The sequence below is a fragment of the Acanthochromis polyacanthus genome, chromosome 9, assembly GCF_021347895.1.
Source record: "Acanthochromis polyacanthus isolate Apoly-LR-REF ecotype Palm Island chromosome 9, KAUST_Apoly_ChrSc, whole genome shotgun sequence".
In the NCBI taxonomy this organism is placed as follows: domain Eukaryota; kingdom Metazoa; phylum Chordata; class Actinopteri; family Pomacentridae; genus Acanthochromis; species Acanthochromis polyacanthus.
Genome location: NC_067121.1, coordinates 36362772 through 36383195, shown reverse-complemented (window position 1 = coordinate 36383195; position 20424 = coordinate 36362772). Strand labels below are relative to the sequence as shown.

General features: G+C 39.7%; 1 protein-coding gene across 5 annotated transcripts in view; it reads left to right on the top strand.

Annotated features, from left to right (window-relative positions):
- The window catches only part of astn1 (astrotactin 1), a 452360-nt gene that overhangs the window by 211648 nt on the left and 220288 nt on the right, over positions 1-20424 (top strand). For all 5 annotated transcript variants that reach the window (XM_051953294.1, XM_051953293.1, XM_051953292.1 and 2 more), the window contains 2 exons: positions 1208-1402; positions 17156-17283. In XM_051953294.1, coding sequence (XP_051809254.1) covers positions 1208-1402; positions 17156-17283 — 323 coding nt within the window. The remainder of the gene's footprint in view (positions 1-1207; positions 1403-17155; positions 17284-20424) is intronic.

Genomic DNA, 20424 nt, shown 5'->3' with positions numbered 1-20424 from the left:
AGGCGCAGTTTTTCATGTCAAATTTACATAAGCGGGTGATACAAACTGCTGCTTCATTTAATTCTCAGCAACAGCATTTTGTTGTCTCTTCACATAGTGCAGATGTGGCTAATCCTCCACTGTTCCCAGCGGAGACTGGCATTCGCTTTGCGACATTTGGCATCCAGGAGAGAAGCTTCTCCGAGTGTAAATCCCTGACAGATGATCTTTCTCTCTCTATGCTTCATCCCATCCCCCATTTTTCTCCTTTTACTTTGTCAGCCTTTGATTCATCTCACACAGTATATTATACGCAGAGATGTCAAAACATCATCAATATGAAAGAGCCTTAAGAGGACTCTCACTGTTTGGATTCAAACTCTTTTTTTTTTTTAAATGGAGGATTTTGTGTCAGTTGAGTAGAATTGATTTAACTGATTCTACTGTGAGTTGTGAGGCTTGACTTGTAGATGTTTTGAACCTAGCAAGAATGCACTGGGTGATATCTCTTAATAACCATCCAGTTACATATTTCTGGCAGTTTGCTTCTGATCATGTTCATGCTCTTTATTGATCTAGCATTTAAAGTTCTATGATTATGATCTTGACAACATGAGTCAATAGCACAACATCCAAACACAACAATGACTTCATCTCTTGAAAAGAACTTTCGTCAAAGATATATAATATATTTCTTGACACATAGCTTGACCAAAGATGCATCTATTCTCCACATGCAAAGAGCAAAACAAACTCTAAAAAAGTAAGCTGCTGTGTTACAATTCACATCAGTGTAGTCCAGTAGTCAGATCAGAGGCCAGGCCCAAATAAAATCTGTCCATTCAGATCAGAAATGGTATTTTATGGATTGTGTATCTGCTATGTGATCCTCCATAATTACTTTAAAGTTCTTAAGTAAGAGAGAAGTAATGAAAAGCATATATTTTTTACCATTTTAGGGAGTATTTTAACTCTTCTGTGTTATTGTGATATTGATGTATGGCGATTTTAGGAGTTTTAGGGGTTTAATCAATGCCAGGAGGTTTTAAATAGAGGCAGACATATAAACTAAATTGACTTTAACCTCAACATACTCGGGTTCTATGTATACCAATTTTTCATTCCTAAATTAAAATGAGAATTCAGACAGGAAAAGAATCCTGGAAGACATGGACAAAATAATAAATCGATCAGTTGAGTAAATTACCAAAACCTCTCGTCATTCCAGCTGCATTGAGGACTACAAGCGAGGTCCAGATGGGAGATCGTGCCTGCCGCTGTCTGAGGCCTGCACTGAGGGCATCGACTGCGGGGAAGCAGCAGATATCCCCGCCAACCAGACTGTTTTTGGAGACCTTTTCTACGGATACAACAACCACACCAAAGAGAGCACCCCCGGACAGATCCTCAAGGCCACGTTCAGGTGAGCACACAAGGTGTTGGTGAAGTGGTGCGTGACCGACATTGTTCTGCCATTTGTATCTCAGCAGGGAAACAGCTGGGGAGGGTTTGGGCTCTCGGCTCCCACAGCGCCGATCATGATAGAGCTATTTCAGTCAACACAGTATTCAAAGTGCTTTGAATAAGATATCCTGAAGTCGCTGGTGTTTAAGGTGCTGTGTACTACATGAGTCATAAAGTGGAAAAAGGATTTGGAGTTTGAGATGATAAACCTATGTGTGAATGTCTGATATAGTTAAGGGGAAAAAAGAGGGGATTTTTTTTTTTTTTGGTGCCATTTTAAGAAATAATTTTATGAAAAAAACATTTCTATCTATGTGATTTTGATGAAAAGTAATAAGTTTTAAGGGTTGAATAAATGCCCGGTGGCTCGGCTCTGTAATCCAACAGAACAGAGGTCTGACCTGAGTGTTGACAAAACTATGTGGTGGAAGCTAATTAATGTCACGTATAAATACCACAGTATACTGCTCTGTTTAATCAGTTGGTTAATTGAAAAAATATTGCTTTAACTTAGTGTTGTCAAACAACTAAAATGTTTCATCAGATTCATCACAGGGCTGCTGTGGATTAATTTTGATTCATCGTGATTAAACGGTCTTTTCTAATGTATATAAATCACCTTTCATGAGCAAACAGACTCAAGAATGTTGGGAATATGTACATATGTATAATTCATATTTCCCAATGTGATGGCCAATGTGCTGTTTACTGTCTTACATTATTTCAAGTTGGTTGTTTCCCCCACTGCTGGATCAACAGCCCATTTGTGGCACGTATGGCAGCATGCATGATGGTAAGTCTACTTGGACAAACTGCCCTAAATGCGTTGCCAGAGACGTTTCAGGGATATTGAGTAATTCTGCGCTGCAGATGGTTTGTGTTAAAATTTTTATTCATATTAATCATAATGATGGATTAATCCACATTAATGCGTTAATTTTGACAGCTCTAGTCTCACTATTTTAATAGTTGATTTGCACTTTGAAAGTCTAGCTAACATGTCTTCTTTGTAATTTCTCCAATGTTATTCTTTTCTCTCTTTTTCTATTACTGTAAGTGCAAAAATAAGTAAATTTTAATTAAATCTATTGTAGTTACGTTCAATTTGTTTATTCATACAGTGTCAGTTCTTACCATAACATTTCAAGACACTTACAGTATTATATACAGTGAAACTCAACAAATCCAAAGTTTCCTTTGGATTTCATTCAAACTTGGCAACAGTGGGAAGAAAAAAACTCTTAACAAAACATGAGAGAACAATAAACACTATGTCAATCTGCAAGGCCAATTTCCTACAGCAGTTGTCTCTCTCTCTTGTATCTTCTTTTGCAACATCTATCTTTTTCAGGCTCATATTAGGGACAGAGAGGACCTGAATGTGTTTGCAGTCTCAGTTAGGGAGAAGCAAATAGGAGCAGGGGTCAAAGGTGTAACCTGTAGGATAATCTGAGGTGAACTATAGATTCTACAACTTGATTTAAGGTGACTGTAGTTGACAGATGTAACCTGCATGATATTCTGGGATGTCTTCAGCTAACAGCTGCGAGGGAATACCTCGATAAGCGGAAAAAGAGTCATTTTTCCTTCACAGGAACAACAGAAAAAACGCTGAGAGAGAAAAAGACTGGGAGCAGGAGTAGACACTCACATTACCCCATCGAACGATAATGAGGCACTGAACACCCCAAACAAAAGAGGATGCCAACCAGGGCAGAGTGTTGATGCTTCAGTGAATGGGAGATCCTCTACTGTAGGAGGTTCAGAGAGGGAGGAGGAACTTCCATGCATTACATTCACCAGCAAGACTCAATGTCTCTGAACATGTGTAGTGAGCTCTGTCCAACAGGATAAACTCTTCAGATCCGGGGTAAACTGGTCAAGAAATTGAGCCCTGCACGGAATTTACGCAGTCAAGTCCATTAAAGTTGATTACAAATGAACCTGAATGTAGGAGGTCCTCATGTTAGCAGGTTCAAGGACAGGGCCAGTAAAGAAACAAACAGGTTTGGAAAAGGCTTTCAGAATGTTTTGACCCAGCCCACTGATGCCATGGCCAACCTGGGTTTGTGGTTGCTGTAACTAGTCTGTCCAGCTGTTTCTCATCTACTGTACACAGATTATTAATGGTGACGAAACGTGTCACCCACTGCAACAATGTGGCTCACTTGTGTGTTTGACATAGTTTTTGAACAACAGATGGCCAGGCTAAATCACATTTTGGATACACATAAAATATTTGTTAGAGGGATGAATTCATTGTTGTATTGCTCTTTGGGGGATTTGTTGATTTCAGTCAAATTAAAGAAAATTACTGATTTTATCCTTTTTAAGTGTATTTTCGGGATGTGCCTGTTGCAACACTCCCTCACAGCCAAAAGGCTTTATTTTATTTTAGGATTGAATGCCAAGAATTTATCCCAGTACAGTATGTAGGGGAGCTCTGACTGAGATAGATTCCATATTCGTGGGAAACATGCCTGCAGAGTTTTCTATCTGTAAATGAAAGTCACTCAGTCAGACTCAGATACCCGTTGAGACAGTGCATCAAACAGGTGAGTTGTTGTAACATTACTACAAGAGATCTAATATCTCTGAGTCAAACCACAAAAATAACAGATTCGGCCTTGCTGAGGCGTCCTACAGGAATTACCTCTGATCAGAACAGTGAAGCTCCTTATGAGGTCTAATAAAGTCACACCTACATAATGAAATTAGGGAAACAGACAGCAAAGTGAACAGTTTTTTGTTCTTTTTTCTTAAAAAGGGGAAATATTCCATTAAAAATCCCCACATAATCTACCAAATGTGAATAAATATCCAATAAATAAACCCAAAAAGCAATTTTTAGCTTTCCCTTTGTCAAGAAAATATAATATTCCCTCAAGCAATCAGTGAAAAGCCACAAAATATCATTCAACCCCACACTCCTCTATATATTGAGCTGCATAGAACTGTCTAATAACCTTTTTTATATATAGCACTTATGAACACTTTCAGAAGTCTCTTCCGAACAATACAAATTATTGTAATAGCACATCCTACATTCTATAATAACCAAATGAGTCAGTACAAATATGACAAAGTGGGAGACATAAGGCATCTTACATTTACTGAAAAGGCAGTTCATGGGCATTTAGGCGTTTAGTCAGATGTCTTCCACAAGGACAGCTGCTTTGTCATGTTTAATTTCACCTTCATTCAGACAGATAATAGTAGCGTGCATTGTACTCAAACCATTTATAGAACTCTACTGTACTGATAGTGGTGTTAGCTTCCTAAGTGCTGTGGATCAACATTTCAGAATCGCTCTGAGGGGAAGTCACATATTGGCAAAATGGAAGCGTTGCATGCATAATCAGGAGGTAAATGTGTCTGTGTAGGTTTTAAAAGCATATACGATTGTATCAGTACCTCTAAAGATTATTCTATGGTAGGGCAAAGATTTTCTGGGGGATTTTATAACAATGTTCATCCTATAAAATAGAGAATAGGGATATTACAGCTTGCCACTGTCAGGGATTGTCCTCTATAAAACACAAGACATTTCTCCTATACTCAGGGAAATGCTCAGAGGAAAAGAAGTCCTAAAAAAAGCTTCCCATCACCTCTTCTGAGGGCTTATATATTAAGCTGCACAGGTCCAAAGAGATGCTTTGTCCCCTTCATAATTTGTCCAGGGTTTGGTATGGATTGTCAAGTACTTTGAAGGTGGTTAATTATCACTGTCCGCATGCTGTAATCATTTCCACTGAACTCAGGAAGCCAGAAGGTCAGCAAAGTCATCTGCAGCCCAGGAATTTAATTTGGGCCGTGCATGAATTCCGCTGCCCGGAGGCAACTCACCCACTTAGGAATCCACCGCTGGAGTCGCAGAAAGGGAGGGATGGGCGAGGCAGCGAAGTTAATATAATCAAGAATCTAAATCTCAAATGCTCTGATCTCATTTGGAAGTGCTTGTGAATGGAGAGCGGGGTCTAAGGCAGACTTTGAAGAGCACCAAAGGCTTCCTGTGCAGATGAGGTGGTGGAAGAGGAAGGATGACTCTATTGGGAGGCATGGTTAATGCAAAGCCTAATTATAAGAGATAGCAGCAAATTAATTAAAACTGACCAGAAGGCAGTGTGCCGAAATTGAATTGAATTGCGCCAGATGAACACTTGAATGTAAAATGAGCAAAAGTTACGGGAAAAAAAACATCACAACTATACACTGAAGATCTGTTTGGGTTTGGTTTGATATCAGTGACAAATTCAAAATGAAAAACTATGAGAACAGTCTGCTTGTGAAAGTCAGCCTATGGCAATACATGCCCATCATGAGCCAGCAAATCTGTCCCCAAGGAAACTAAATGTCAAATTTAATGTGGTACTGCAAGAACGACTTGCTGCTGGTCAGTATCAAATAGGGCTGTGTGAGAAATGTTGTTAAAATTGCGCCGCTGTAGTTTAAAGATGTATCACATTAGACTCTCCAATGAAGTGCAATGATGCAGAAAATCCTTCATGTTAAATGGAGTTGCTGTTAAAGAAGCACTCCACCAATTGTAATGCTCAACTTACGTGTCAAAAGCAGGACTGCCTTCCCCGGGAGAACAGTTAGACACCTCCCAAGGCTCTGGGCGGGATTTCAGTCAATTAAGTGACATCAGTTAAGTAGTCTTAAGTGAGCACGAAAACTAAACATGACTGTTTGAAACATTACAAAAAGTAGTCTTGACAGACATGGACATTTACCAGGTAATGGGGGTCAAAAGATTCTGCTGAAATACATTTTGGGTGGGATGTGGCAGCACTTCAATAGATGTGAATCCATTTTTTTAAAATTGAAATTCTTTCATATTCCATCAAAAATCTATGTCCTGAAAGCTTTGATTGAACAGTTCAAAAAGGGGAGATCATATAGAAGCAGAGAACAAACGTTGATCGCAGAAACATGGTGTTGGATGTCAGATCAAAGTTGTGCTTTTCTGAGATACCCTGTACACCCGCAATGAGGGAGGGATGCACAATCAGCAGTCTGGAAGGAAGAGCAACACATTTACAATAGATTTAAAGACTAGGATCCAGAGGGGCTGATTGGCTCAGAGCATGTGGGCAGATGGATCATTGTACAAGAATAGTAACATTTAAATTTGGACAAAGTGGGAAAACGAAAATGATGAAGAGAATACAGAGGCAGGAATAGCTCATATTCTCTGAAAGGAATGGACATGGAATGAGGGTTCTAAACTTAATTTGCAAGATTTGTCGATTATTTATAATTTATTGACAAAAAATGAATCAATAACTCCAAATCCATTCATTCTCCTGCTCAAAGTTCACAGGTGTAAACATTCAGGGGTTTTGCTATTCAGAGAGAGAGAAAAAATATACAGTATAACATGAAGATCTAGGTCTAGATGGAGACATCCTAACAGTTTTCTGATGCTTTAATACTAAAAGAGTTTGGAATAATTCTCGGATTATGATAGCTGGTTGTATCACTGTTTGTAAGCTACTAGAAGTTTGGATAAATTAACATTTAAAATTCTTTACCACATCTTTAATCACCTCTCATTGGCTGTGAAGTCAGGGACATTGCCTGTTCCAGTGATAACCTTATCAATCACAACCTGAAAGTGAAATGAGCAGTGTAACATATGAAATATTAATTAAATTTATCTGACACATTAACAAGTGTCTACCGAAAGCATACTGATGGATAAGCATAAAAGTAGCTTTGAAATTGTGACTGAGGTAAATGATAAGATGCTGCCAGCTACAGCTTCAGTTGGGACTCATTATGGACTGCAACAACTTTCACAGTCATTAAGGTTTTCTTTTTCCTCTCATCTTTCCTCTTACAAAAAAAAGTAAATTTTTGGCCAATACAGGTGCCGACATGCAGAGAGCAAATTAACCAGACAACAAAATGGGATTCATGTTAATTAGAGTCGATACAATCTTCAGCCAGGTATTTTTGCCATTTTAAATGGTAAAAGTATCAGCAAGCCACTAGTATAAATGTTTTGTACGTTGCTGTTTACTGTAAACATGGGAACAAGATTTGAAAGGTTTGATAAGAGATTTATTGACACCAAAGCAAATGTTGTGTCTTATAAAATATAAATCAGATCCCAAATGGAACCAGCCATCAGAACTTTACCTAATTATGAGAAATGGAGAAGCCTTTTTAGATATGAGGGACTCAAAACAGGAAGAATCTACTTTGTGTTTTTTTCTTTCTTTTTTTTTTTTTGCTCTGTTGTTTGTAAGACTCATGAACCATATTACAAATTTGAAGGGGGAACGAGTGTCTTTTCCCTTTTTAGTACAAGCCGATACAGTTGACTTCTTGGCTCAAATGTTATGTTTTTTTTGCAGAATCTCTGATGCTGTAAAAACTGGACTCTGTCCAAGAAACCCTTTTAAACTGCTTACTTATACTGATGAGCCACAATATTTAAAAATAAGAAAAACGAATCAAATTATTTGTCTGTCATTTCAATTATTCAGGAAAGCCTTCAAAAGTAGTACCTTTAATCAAAATCGCCGGTACAGCTCCAGTATGCTTTGTGTCATTCAAGCAGCAGACAGCGAGAGGGAGAAAGTGTGCACCGGCCACAGGACTTCTCATTATTAGCATCTGTTTTGTAGCCAGTGAACAATAACAAGACTTGAAAGGTATGGATATGAGGAGCAGTTTCAAAAACAAAAAAAAATCATGAAGGCAACGAGGCGTAGGCGAGGCTTGAGGAGGTGGACAAAGAGTCTCCTGTTGCTGTAGTCAGGACTACCTTGTAGAGAGAGTGAGCTAATGTCACTCTAGAACTACGCCTTAAAACATGATTAGAGCGACGGTATATGAATCATCATAAATATGACTTATTGAGAACAAGTGGTCTAACTAGCATGCAATAATTTTAATATGGAACAAGTGTAGAAAGAAAGTGACATGACCTCACTTTGCTTTGTAGAATCCAGTTAGGTCCTCAAGCCATAATTAATCAATTAATAACAATGTTTTTAGATATTCCATGATTTCTTTTCTGTCAGTTGTTGTCATGATACACACAGGAGTTAGTATTTGATTTCATAACTATTGTTTCTGATGACTGCAGTCATGCGTCTTGGCATGTTCTCCACCACCTTCTGGCATTCTGCTGTCACAGCAGCCCATTCCTGTTGCACAAATTCAAGCTACGTTTCTTTGTTTTTGGGCTTGTGATTCTCCATTTTCCATTTGATGCTTTTCCTGAAGTTTTCAATTGGATTTAGATCTGGTGATTGAACAGGCCAAGGCATGATTCCAATGTTCTGCTTCTCCATCCAGACTTTAACTGACCTTGCAGTGTGGCAAGGGGCATTGTCTTGTTGGAAAATCCAGTCATCGGAGGCTGGACCAAGTTTTCCAGCTGTTTTCAAGAGTAGCCCTGAACATGATCCGGTTCATTCGCCCTGACAGTGATTCCTAACACAGGAACGGATGAGTGAACGATCTTCTCGTGGGCTTGAAAGATGTTTCCTCCTGTAACCAGCTAGCGATTTGGTAGTATCATGTTGGGCTTGTTTTTTCTTGGTGTAATGAAAAGCTGTCTTGGAGATCTGTAGTTTTTTGGCTACCTGTCTCTCACTCATGCCAATTTCCAACAGTGCCAAGACAGCTGCCTTTGTGACTTCACATAATTATTTTTATTTTAGGCATTGTGTGAGAGCTGACAACTTCTGAGTTATGCTACGACTTGAATGTAAGCAGGAAACCACTCTAGGCCTTTGCATGTGCAGTGCTGCTGATGACATGAAATGGCCTCATATACTTTTGGAATACAATGAAGCTTCAGCATGTCATATAGGACATAAGGTTTTACGTCATCAGCTGCATTTTTGTCATGTTCATTGTATTCTTCAGGTAATATACTTTTAGTGGTACCAGGTATTGAAATGAACAAGAAATTGAAGAAAACAGGGGGGCTCTAATATTTTTTTTCCATGACTGTATTTGTGTAATTATCAGGTATAAACTTAAAGATTTCTCCAGCTGCGTAAAGCCCCCCCCCCCCCCCCCCCCAATGTTTCCAGACCCTATCAACACCTCTAATCATCATTTAATGCAAGCAAACCAGCACTGTGACCCGTGTCCTCACATATCCTTATTAGTTGCACTGTTTGCCCTTGAGAAAAAGCAAGCAGAAGAGACCGAGGGAGGGAGAGCGAGGAGATCTTTATGTGATGTTCACTGGCACTTCTTCAAAAGCCTCTACCCCACTGCTCTGGAGTGGCACAAAGCATCTGTCTCCATCATTCAGTCAAAAGGAGTAGTCAAAGTTTAATGTTGCTTCACAATTAGCAGGGATTTCTTTATTTCAGTTTTTCTCTAACTCCAAACATCGTTATCCTCACCTTTTATGTTTTACTATACAGTAGCATCATTATCTATTTTTCCTTCCTCTCCCCCAGTCAGATGTACTCTGCTTTCTTTTTTTATTCCCACTACCTACTACCTCACACAAAATCCCCCCCTTTCATCCGCAGAAAGACGAAAAAATTGTAAACATTCCCTCCAAGTCAACATTTTGGCTGCAAATGTTTTATTTATTTGGGGGGAAAATGGAGCCCTGCAAGGTTTTTCTGTTTAGACTGTCTGGAGCAGCAGTAGAAAGTAGCGGGAATGAAAGGGACGAAGCGAGCGGTGTGAGCAGGTGGCCACTAAAATAACACACATATGCACTCACCGATACACGGAATAGCCGAGGTGCTCAGGTATGTATGTAAATGCATGCTCGCACACATTTACACATTTACACACACACACACACACACACACACACACACACACACACACACACACACACACATGTTTGTACTTCTATCTTAGTGAGGACATCCATAGGCGTAATGCATTTCCTAGAGCCTTACCCTAACCTTAACCATCACAACTGATTGCCTAACCCTAATCCTTACCCTAACCCTAACCAAACCTCAATTCTTACCTGTTCTCTAAAAACAAGTCTTCACCCTCAAACATGGCTGTTTCAAAGTGAGGACCGGCCAAAATGTCCTCACTTTGTAAAAATGTCCTCACTTTGATAGTTAAATGCAGAAAATGGTTCTCACAATGTAGCAAGTACAAGAACACACACACACACACACACACATGTTTGTACTTCTATCTTAGTGAGGACATCCATAGGCGTAATGCATTTCCTAGAGCCTTACCCTAACCTTAACCATCACAACTGATTGCCTAAACTTAATCCTTACCCTAACCAAACCTCAATTCATACCTGTTCTCTAAAAACAAGTCTTCACCCTCAAACATGGCTGTTTCAAAGTGAGGACCGGCCAAAATGTCCTCACTTTGTAAAAATGTCCTCACTTTGATAGTTAAATGCAGAAAATGGTACTCACCATGTAGCAAGTACAAGAACACACACACACACACACACACACACACACACACACACACACACACACACACACACACACACAGCCCCAGCAGTCCTTTCAGCGTCGTCTCCTGAGAGCATCAACACACACACACACACACACACACACAGAGACAGACCGAGCTGGTTTGATTCTCCCCACCCAGCATGACTCCCTCGTGGACCATCTTTCAAGCTCACCAGCCCTGAAATGCTTCTCATGTTTTTGTTTTTTTGGAAACAGAAATCCACCCCCCACCCTCCCCACGCAGGAAGGCTGTTATTATCATTTCAAAAACACAAGGTTGGTTTATTTGATTTCCTGCTAGGCAAAATCCCTTTGAATCACCGTCATTGGCAGCGCACCGGGTAGAAACAGGGTGAAGCAACACGAGATACGCGCCTGAGTCCAGGAAGGAGGTCGTATCGCGGTGGCTTTTTGGGAGCACCGGGCCCTGATATGATCTGGGTTCAAATTACAGAGCTCAGTGACAGGGTCTCTATCTTGCCATCTCTGTGGGAGCTGGTGGACTCCAGTAATGAGATGTTAAAAAGCTAACCTCCTCTCATTACTCCTAACGCTGCCCACCACCCCGCCACCCTCCTCTTCCTCGCTCTATTCCTCTCTCACACGACAAGCTCAGAGCAGGTTTTAATGAATATTTTAGTGCCCTTTGTTCTCATTCTGCTGCCTGCTAGGGATCAATGATTAAGACCACACTCCCACCTGACAACCCCACGCTTCCCTAACCCAACTACTTTGCACAGGCATCTTTTTTTTTAATTGTTTTTTCCCCCCCTCGTCTCTTTTACTTTTTTGGCTGATTTCAGCTTGCTGTACCACACCCCTCAACATGACACCCTCCAGAGGAATACCTTCATTGACTCAGTTAATTAAAATATATAATGTGTTTGCTGCAGACTAATGGAGACAGTGAGGTGGGAATGGTTTGCTGGTGGCCCCTGATTGTCTCTTCTTGAAAGCTGTGAGTTTATTGAGCCACATCGTCAGGGGGATCATTGCGAGGGAAGCGGGGGGAAAAAAGAAATGAAAGGATTGTTGTTGTAAATCAAAGATGTCCTAGTATTTTGTCACATTGCACATTTCAATAATTCATCAAACAGGTGGCTCGCTGCATCTCCTGCTAGAGAGAAGGGGGGAGGGGGAAGCCTTTCCTAAGTTTTGGCAGTTTAACAAAAGTTCCTTGAACTTCAAGAGAGAAAATGAATTATGACATCCTTACAGTGCCAGATGGCTGTTAAATGTTACATGTCTTTCTCTAACAAAATTAACAGTGGAAATTGTCAGACATAAATGCAGTGATAGGAACCAGGCACATATCCCACTTAGCATGCAACTGACAGAGGAAAAAAAATAATCATTCCTCAGCAAAACAACTGAGATGCAGTCATTACATTCCCAATTTGTGTGCTTTGTTAAACTGACAGCTGAAATCATGCATAATTACGTTCAGCAGGAAATGACAGATGTTTGACTCCAGTGTCAGTAAAATCCCAACCAACCTTGTTTGTTATTGTTTTGAGTCACAAATATGGCGACATATAAAAAGCATTGCTTCAGTACAAACTGATGATCCATACAGTACTCTGAATCATTCATCTTTCTCAGCTAAAGTGAAGTAAAATGATAAACTTTATAAATATCTTGTTGGATTTAATTCTTCTCTGAATTTCAGGCTTTTTTAGTTGCTTCTCTGTAAGATGTTGCATTCGAGGTTCTATTGAGAGCCATGCATGATTTGTCAAACTGTTCACTTTTTTATAAAAGCATAGAACTTAGTGCAGTTTAGGGCATTTAACATTTTCAGAAATGGAACCAATGCGAACTAATTAATAAATGTGGCCTCATATTTCCTGAAGTAAAAGGATTGGCTTGAGACAGGAAAAAAACATAAAAACAAGTGTTTAAAGACTATTGTGGTCAATTCTTCCCCAGGCAGCCTGGCCCATCCTTGAACTGAAGTTGTGATGACATGAAAGGCTGCAAATCCAAATGCAAAAACAGCCTTCTGTCAATTCAGCGGGAACTGTGAAGAATGGGTTCAAGAATGGCATGGGTATTTTTGAAGTAAACAATCACTGCATGGTCATTTAATAGACCAGAAATCTGTCCAAGGTTTTCAGATACTGTAAATTCCTTATAATCAGGGATGTGATTTTTCCGCGAATTCGCGGAATTCCGCTTTTATCAGGGATGGGAATTTACCGCGGATCCGCGGATTTCATTTATTTGAACGCTGATTTCACAAGTTTGAACACTTTATTGTCGCTGATACTCCCACGCGATGGTAACGACGTTAACGATAGCTTGTTAACGACGATTGTAAACGGCCCAGCGATTGGAAGTTACTGCGCCGCCGCCGCCGCAACACCACCGCAACATTTTATTATTTTCAAATAATAAAATGCCATTTTGGCTACATTTTTTTTTTAAATGTGGGGCTCATTGACCATCAAAACGTATGGGCAGACATCATTTTTTCATTGGTTCAGGTTAAAAATATATAATTTGACTAAGGCAGATACTAAAATGCAGCATTCCTGTGATGGTTCCATTCCTAAATATCTTTAGCACCAAGCTATTTAGATAAAAACAAAATGCTCAGCATAAATCACCTGGATTAATAGTGCTTCATGATTTCTACATTTGGACTAATCAGACACTTCCTTAATGATACTGTGTATGCAATTAGTGCAGGTACATGCTCCTTTTCTTTTTTGTGCTTTGCAATACATCATAATTCCAATCCAGAAGTTGTAGTTTCCTAGTTTTGTGTCTTACCACTCTGCTTCCCATCACCAGCAGCTAATTTTACATTGTATTTATGAGCATGATTTCCTTCTAATTACTGTTGCACCCCTGGCCACACCATGACCGCACAACTAAAATGTCATTTAAATGCTGCTATTTGACGCAACCACTCTGATGCTGTTTCTGCTTCAGCCAGTGGCTTCTGTTGCTCTTAAGCTGTGACTTTCCCAAAGGCAACAGTCTGTGATTTGTAAATATTTGCACTTCCTTCTTTATATTTTCACAGCCCAGGCCCAGAATACTGCATGAATCAAAGCGTACATTATGCAAAGCGTATATTAACAGAAAAGCTGTCACCGCTGTGAACCATGGGAACCTTTCATGCATTTTTAATGGCCGCTGCTATGCATGTTTTAAAGGCAGAATGCTCATTCTTAATTATTAGATCATCATTTGCTTCATTTAGCAACTGGTGTCAAATATGGTTAATTTGCGGGAAATATTCTCAGCTTACAGGATGTGGTAAATTGAAATCTGAGAGCAAGATTAACAGCTGCAAATCAGTCATTAATCCGGAGAGTATGTCCAATTCGTCACCTCCTGGGTCATCACGTTGCAAGTCTGTTACTGTTAAAACAAACCTTCAGGTTATTCAAACTGTACTGGAATAGAAATTGAAGCTAAAATTATTACTTAAGCTGTCACACACCAACACTTAGTTTATTTAGAGGTGGGGTTATCACTGATATTAAAAGTTTGTAGTGGTTTAAAAAAAAATTATACAACAATGCTGTAAGGTCATAGTCTAAGCCCATAAAGGATTAATGTTCACACACAAACTGTGTTGACTTGTCTATGTTAAGTCAACACAGTGAAAAAATGATCACCAATCACACAAATAAATAAATAAACCAAGGAAGATAGAACAACCCTGCTTTTCCAAGGTTATTAGGAAAAAAAAAAGACACAAACGCTGTTCAGAAATCACTCCTGTCCCTACCTTTAAAATGTTTTGCAGAGTCTGGGTAAAGTTTTGGTTTGGTTGCATGATGTGGCTCAAGTTGATATGTGAAAGAGATCACAAATGCCAAAACCACAAAAATATACATCATCAAACTCTTCAAGATTTGCAAAGTGAGAGGAAAAGACTTCTACTTGATGAGGGCATTGTCAGGGCAGAACATGTTCTCCTGTTGTCTTCCCGGAGTTCAAAAAAAAAAAAATTGTCTTCTCCAAGTTTAATAAATCAGTGTCAAGACCCATGTTTTAATTTCTAAGGGCCTTTCAGGTGCTTTACCTGTAGTAGGTGCTTTATTCTCCCTTGAAAATGGCCCAAAAAAGAGCTTCTGCAAGAGCAGAGATGCAGCCAAAGGTGGTCCATTTACCTGCTAAAAGTCAGGGGTCCGTGTTTGCTGGATTCATAAAAAGCCTTTTTTTTTTGCTTACATTTTTACCATATCACTTATAAGGCCTTAAAATATCAAACACTTGGGATTTTAAGCTACTTTCCAAAAGTGTCAAAAGAAGAAGCTAATTAATGTGGTTTTAAGTGACTGTATTCAGTAAAATAATTACTTCTGGCCGCCTAAGGCAATTGCTAACGTACAAGGTTGCTGAGCACATTTTTGAATTATGGGTCTGCAGTCAAAATCATCATGAATATGGATTTGTACAGGAGTGGGAAAAAAAAGAAAGATATTTTCTCATCAGCTTTGGTCTCGAGACACCTGAATGACTGAAGTTACTGATTTATTGAAGCCATTCTGTTGTGGAACCTTGTTGTGATCCTAACTGGCATTGAGACAAGGGATGATGGAGTGGACAAAATGAGCAAGTTCAACCAAGAGTCACTCGCCGCATAAAACAAATGAGGACATCAGCTCTCAGACGGAATATGAGTGACTTTGCAGCAGAATCAACATAATGAAATATGACGTGCTTAATGTGACACTTTGTCCCCTCAATACACGGCACATTCCTGCATAATTGTTAGTATGTATTGATTTTGCCCTCAGTGATCTGCCAGAAGGTAATTCTGGTATTTCAATCTGCCATTTCCTTTTATTTATCTGTGATCTATTCTTCCTGTCTGTCTCCTTGTCTCGTGGCTTCATCCTCTTTTGACTCCCTTATCTTTGTTGCTGGTAATGCTGCAAGGCTTTAATCTAATAGTACCTTTAATGGGGCCAATGGGAGTGGATCAAAACAAAAATTCACAGTAAAAAAAAAAGATAAATTATACCTCTCAAACTGAGCGAATGAGAAATAAGGCCTTTACAGCCGAGGTAAACAAAGAGCCTGGTCACTGTTTGGGTAAGACAGTAAATGTCAATTTTCATGGAGCTTGGTGAGTTTGTTCTAGCCATTTGGCCGTGGATAAACTCACATCCCTTCTCAACTATTTGTATTTCTCAGCCTTCTTCAGCATTTTCAAACGGTCAATGAAAAAATACACCAAGTACCGTCATCACACATATCCAAGGCTCTCCAGAAGAGTCACAGCCGCCTTCCTTACACACAACCATTGAGCACGACTGTGGCTATTTATAGGATCTCTCGTGTCAATTATTCATCACAGGCAACTGCAAACCCTCTGGCAATGATATCTTAATCATCATCATCAAACTTCAGAAAGGTAATTAGTGATTCAGTTCGAGCGTTCTCAGTGCGCTCTATTGAAACATGTTTCACACTAAAAATTTAAGCATGATCAAATAAAATTAGATGTCTGACTACAATAGGAAATTCACTAGAAAAGAGTGATTTTTTTTTCACTTATAGATTACTGTTTAGATCTCAGATCCATGTAAGCTACACAGTCGTCAGCAGTAGGCTGTGAAAGTGGCTGATGACCTAAACAAGTAATTTATTCATTCAGGTGTTTAGTGACTAATTTAGATTCTATCTGTCAACCTGTTTTTGAAGTTTGCCTGGGGTGCACACTTTCTCGATGCCCATTTATTCAAATGATATACCTCTATTTTTGGGCCATCTGCCTTGATGTTGCAACAGACAGAAGTAATCATCATGTCACAAGTAATGGATTTGCCTTGAAGTGGTTATGGAACAGTTTTTCAGTGCGTTTACCAGTCAGCCACAACATTAAAACCACCTCCCTAATTTTTAGCATCCTGTGTTGTCTAGGTGGGCCTCACTGAATGGGATATGTTCTGCTGTGTTTGTGGGTTGGAATGGGATCTGGGAAGTTCTGAGGTTGAGTCAACACTTTAGGCCATTGGTCGTGTTACTTAAGTTGTTTCTGTACAGCTTCTGTGGTTTGGCACGGCACTTTGTCTTGCATATGTCAGCACATGTTCTAGAATTTTCCAAACTTTAAAAATTTCTTTTCCCCACCTCAAGTTCCTCCCACCATTTACTCCCTGTGCACCACCGTATGTCCTTGTTTTCTTCAATCTCTCCTTTTTTCTAACATTATTTTTCTGTCATACTCCCCTTTTACCCCCATGTTGGACCACTGAGAGCACTCATATCTCTAAACAGAGCCCCTTCTTTCATTTCTCTGTTAACACCAGGCAGAAGAACTTTGCCCGAGGCATCGAACAGCAGCTCCCAGATGGCATGGTGGTGGCATCGGTGCCAACAGAGGTTCAGTGCCATGAGGAGCTGTCAGACCCTGTGCCCGACCCAGAATACCTCACAGGTATGAAATCATATTTCATAGTTCAGTCTGCTAGCTCACAGCTGTGCGCTAGTACTTCATTACTGGCTTGTCAGAAATCCTCATTACTAGAAAAAATTGACTTCTCAGGGCTTGATGATCAACATGGGATGCTATTTGAGATTCATACGGTGTTTGCATATGCATCCTGACATGTTCAGTGTCATTAACAATACAATGTTGCTGCATAGTGAGGGATAAGAGTACAAAGATACCCAATGTAAGAAATGTATAGGTCCCTGTGTAGCAGTCTATCGCAGACCACTCAGTTTCCAGTCACTGAGATGTAACCCCAGATCTGTTTTGGGTCAGGAATGCATCAGACAATGTTGTTGCCAGATAAGGTCGTAGATACTGAATCAGTAAAACTATTTTTTTTTTTTCCGTTTCTAATGATGTATACCAACTTTACAGCCATCTATAGATGATGTTAAAGGTTAGGATATAATATTTACAGTTTGATCCCCTGAGCCCATCTCCCATTTTGATCTACATGTCCTTAGAGGAAACACTATTTCATGCATTGAGCGTCAGCCTTGGTTGTCAGTTGTGTTGTGTGGATTCGCCCAGTGAATTATTCCTGTGGGACACTAGACTGAATTATACTCAGGATAAAAGCCTCTGCATGGAGTTCTGTCGCTGTAGGTCTGGCAGCTGTGTGTTAAAGTGTCCAATACCCAAGTGGATCCAAACGGACTCAAGAGAAGCTGTGATCATGTGGCGTTACACTCATCACAACAGAAACCAGAGGCAAGGTTCCTTGTTTAGTTCCAGTTCCCTTTGGACTGGGTCTCTTTTTAAGAATGTTGTAAGTCATATGTTCCACTGATTTAATTTCTAGAGGTTCCCAGCGGATACCTCTCTTGGATCATCATACATTTTGTAGATTTTTTTTTTTTTTTAGAAACGATTCAATTCAACTTTCTTTCTACTGTGATTGTGTCCAGTGTTGGTACAAAGCCACTGAAATGCAGTCATACAGTATAATCAGTATTACAAAAAGTAGTGTTATTTACAGGTGCAACTATGACTGCATACATTATGCTATAGCTTACAGGTATACAGGTACATAATCAGGTATGTGGATAGACTGATCGATAGAGAGATAGATAGAATGTACAAATATGTTTTCCATGGACAGAGACAGAGCTGGAGAGAGATGTGCATAGACAGTATGAGGGTTCTTCAGGATAAAAAAAAAAAAATCAGTACAGTTGGTGTTGTAGGTATAGTATAAATAATGCAACAGCAATCTAAACAATACGGGAAGTTCAGGCTGTGCAACAATGAGCGCAGGCTCAAAAAACTTTTGAGACAGGGCAGTTATGAGTGAAATAATGCTTAGCACTGCGGTGTAAAGTTCAGCACAGTCACAGCTTCAGGGAAGAACTTGAACTTGAGGATCCTGTTTCATCAAAAAAATTGAAACTAACAACAAAAAAATTCAATCCAAATGTAGGGTGATGAAATCCTTATTGATTTTATAGAAATTCCAGTTTGTACAATCAAGTTATGTTGGGATACTCTGAAACTTGGCAGGATGTTTTATAAAATTAGACTAATGCAAATGTACAATTTGACTTTTTGTTTTGGTCTTCTTGGCCTTTAAGTATTGGTTGTTTGCCATATTGTCTTGTCAGCTTCATCTGAGGTCAAAAGTAATAAAACTGAGGAAAGCAGAGTAAAATCCATGCTTGAGATTTGGACTGACTTCAGATATTAAACATTCAGAGTTGGACTTTCGACCCATATTGGAGATTTAATAGATGCCAAACATAGTGAGCGCTTTATTGCATGTTGCTATCTTTATGCTGTGTATCATTTATCAAGAAAAATACAATCAAAAATATCAAGACAGCTCATTGCCCTTTAAGCATCAATATGGACATCAGGAATCATTTCCAGGCCTATCTCCTCTGCTGTACTATGAATATTTGTTTCTCTCATGTTGCAGTGATGGCCAACATACAGTAAAAAAAAAAAAAAAAAAAAAAGACACACAGAATTGTCATTCGTGTACAGAATCTTCCCGAGGGGAAAATAGGTAGCGCATTAGCAAAATAATTTTTCTTCAGGGAAGTGAGTGTGTGTTGGCGGGAGGAGGCGGTGGGTGGGTTGTGCCACCGCTGTCAGGATTCATTAGTCAGTGGTATCAGAAGCCATCTCGCTGTTCTCTTCATTACAAGCTCAACACATGGCAGTGATGTTTGAGTAGCCGTCCAATGTGAAACTGCTCCCGTTAACATGGAGAGAAAAAGAAGAGAGGGAAAAAAAAAAGAAAACAACCCTGGCTTGCTGTAAATCAAGCAATTCCAGAAGCCCAAAAATGTGTGACATCCATCTGGACACCTCATTATCTACAAAGTTTGACCTCACTCTTTTTTTTTCTTCTTTAGTTTTACAGTTTTATGCTCTGAATGTTTGAAATGATGCTGAGCAGTCATCGACAGGAGTGTTTGATTGGCTAACTGACAGAAAATAATGCCACTTTGACAGAAGAGTTGTCTGAATATGCAACTGTTTTACCAGAAGCTGAGAGTAACATTTGTTCTCATTTCCCAGTGTTGGCATTTAAGTTGCAGAACGCACAGGAATTTTACAACAAAAGCAGACATCTGTAATGGCGGGAATATCCCCCCTCCTGCGCTGCTTGCATAACTAATAATTTCTTTTTGATGTTTTACTACAATAGAGAGCATAAAATTAATAATTATATCTCAGCATATTCCCTGTGAATGCTTCATTCAGGCAGCCTGCTGGCTAAGCTCATTCCAGGCACCTGTGTAACTGCCTCTGAATTGCCTCCCAGTGTGGAAAGCAGCAGATTGCAGGATGGGTTTATCGTTTGTTGTTGATATAACAGCGGAGATACAAGGCCGGTCAGGGCAGCAATTCAAAATCGCATCATCCAAAGGCTATGTGCGCGGTGATGGACAATCAAATGACGACGATGCAGCCGTGGTTCCAACTGCTGTTTATTGGAAACTTCAGAGGATATTAAAACCGTCTAATCTAAATGGATCTTCTGCCGTCATGTCGCAAAAGCCCCAGCTCCCCTCCCCTACGACCCCTCCTCTGCCGGCACAGCTCAAACCTTTTTATCCCTACATTGCCCCTGGGTTG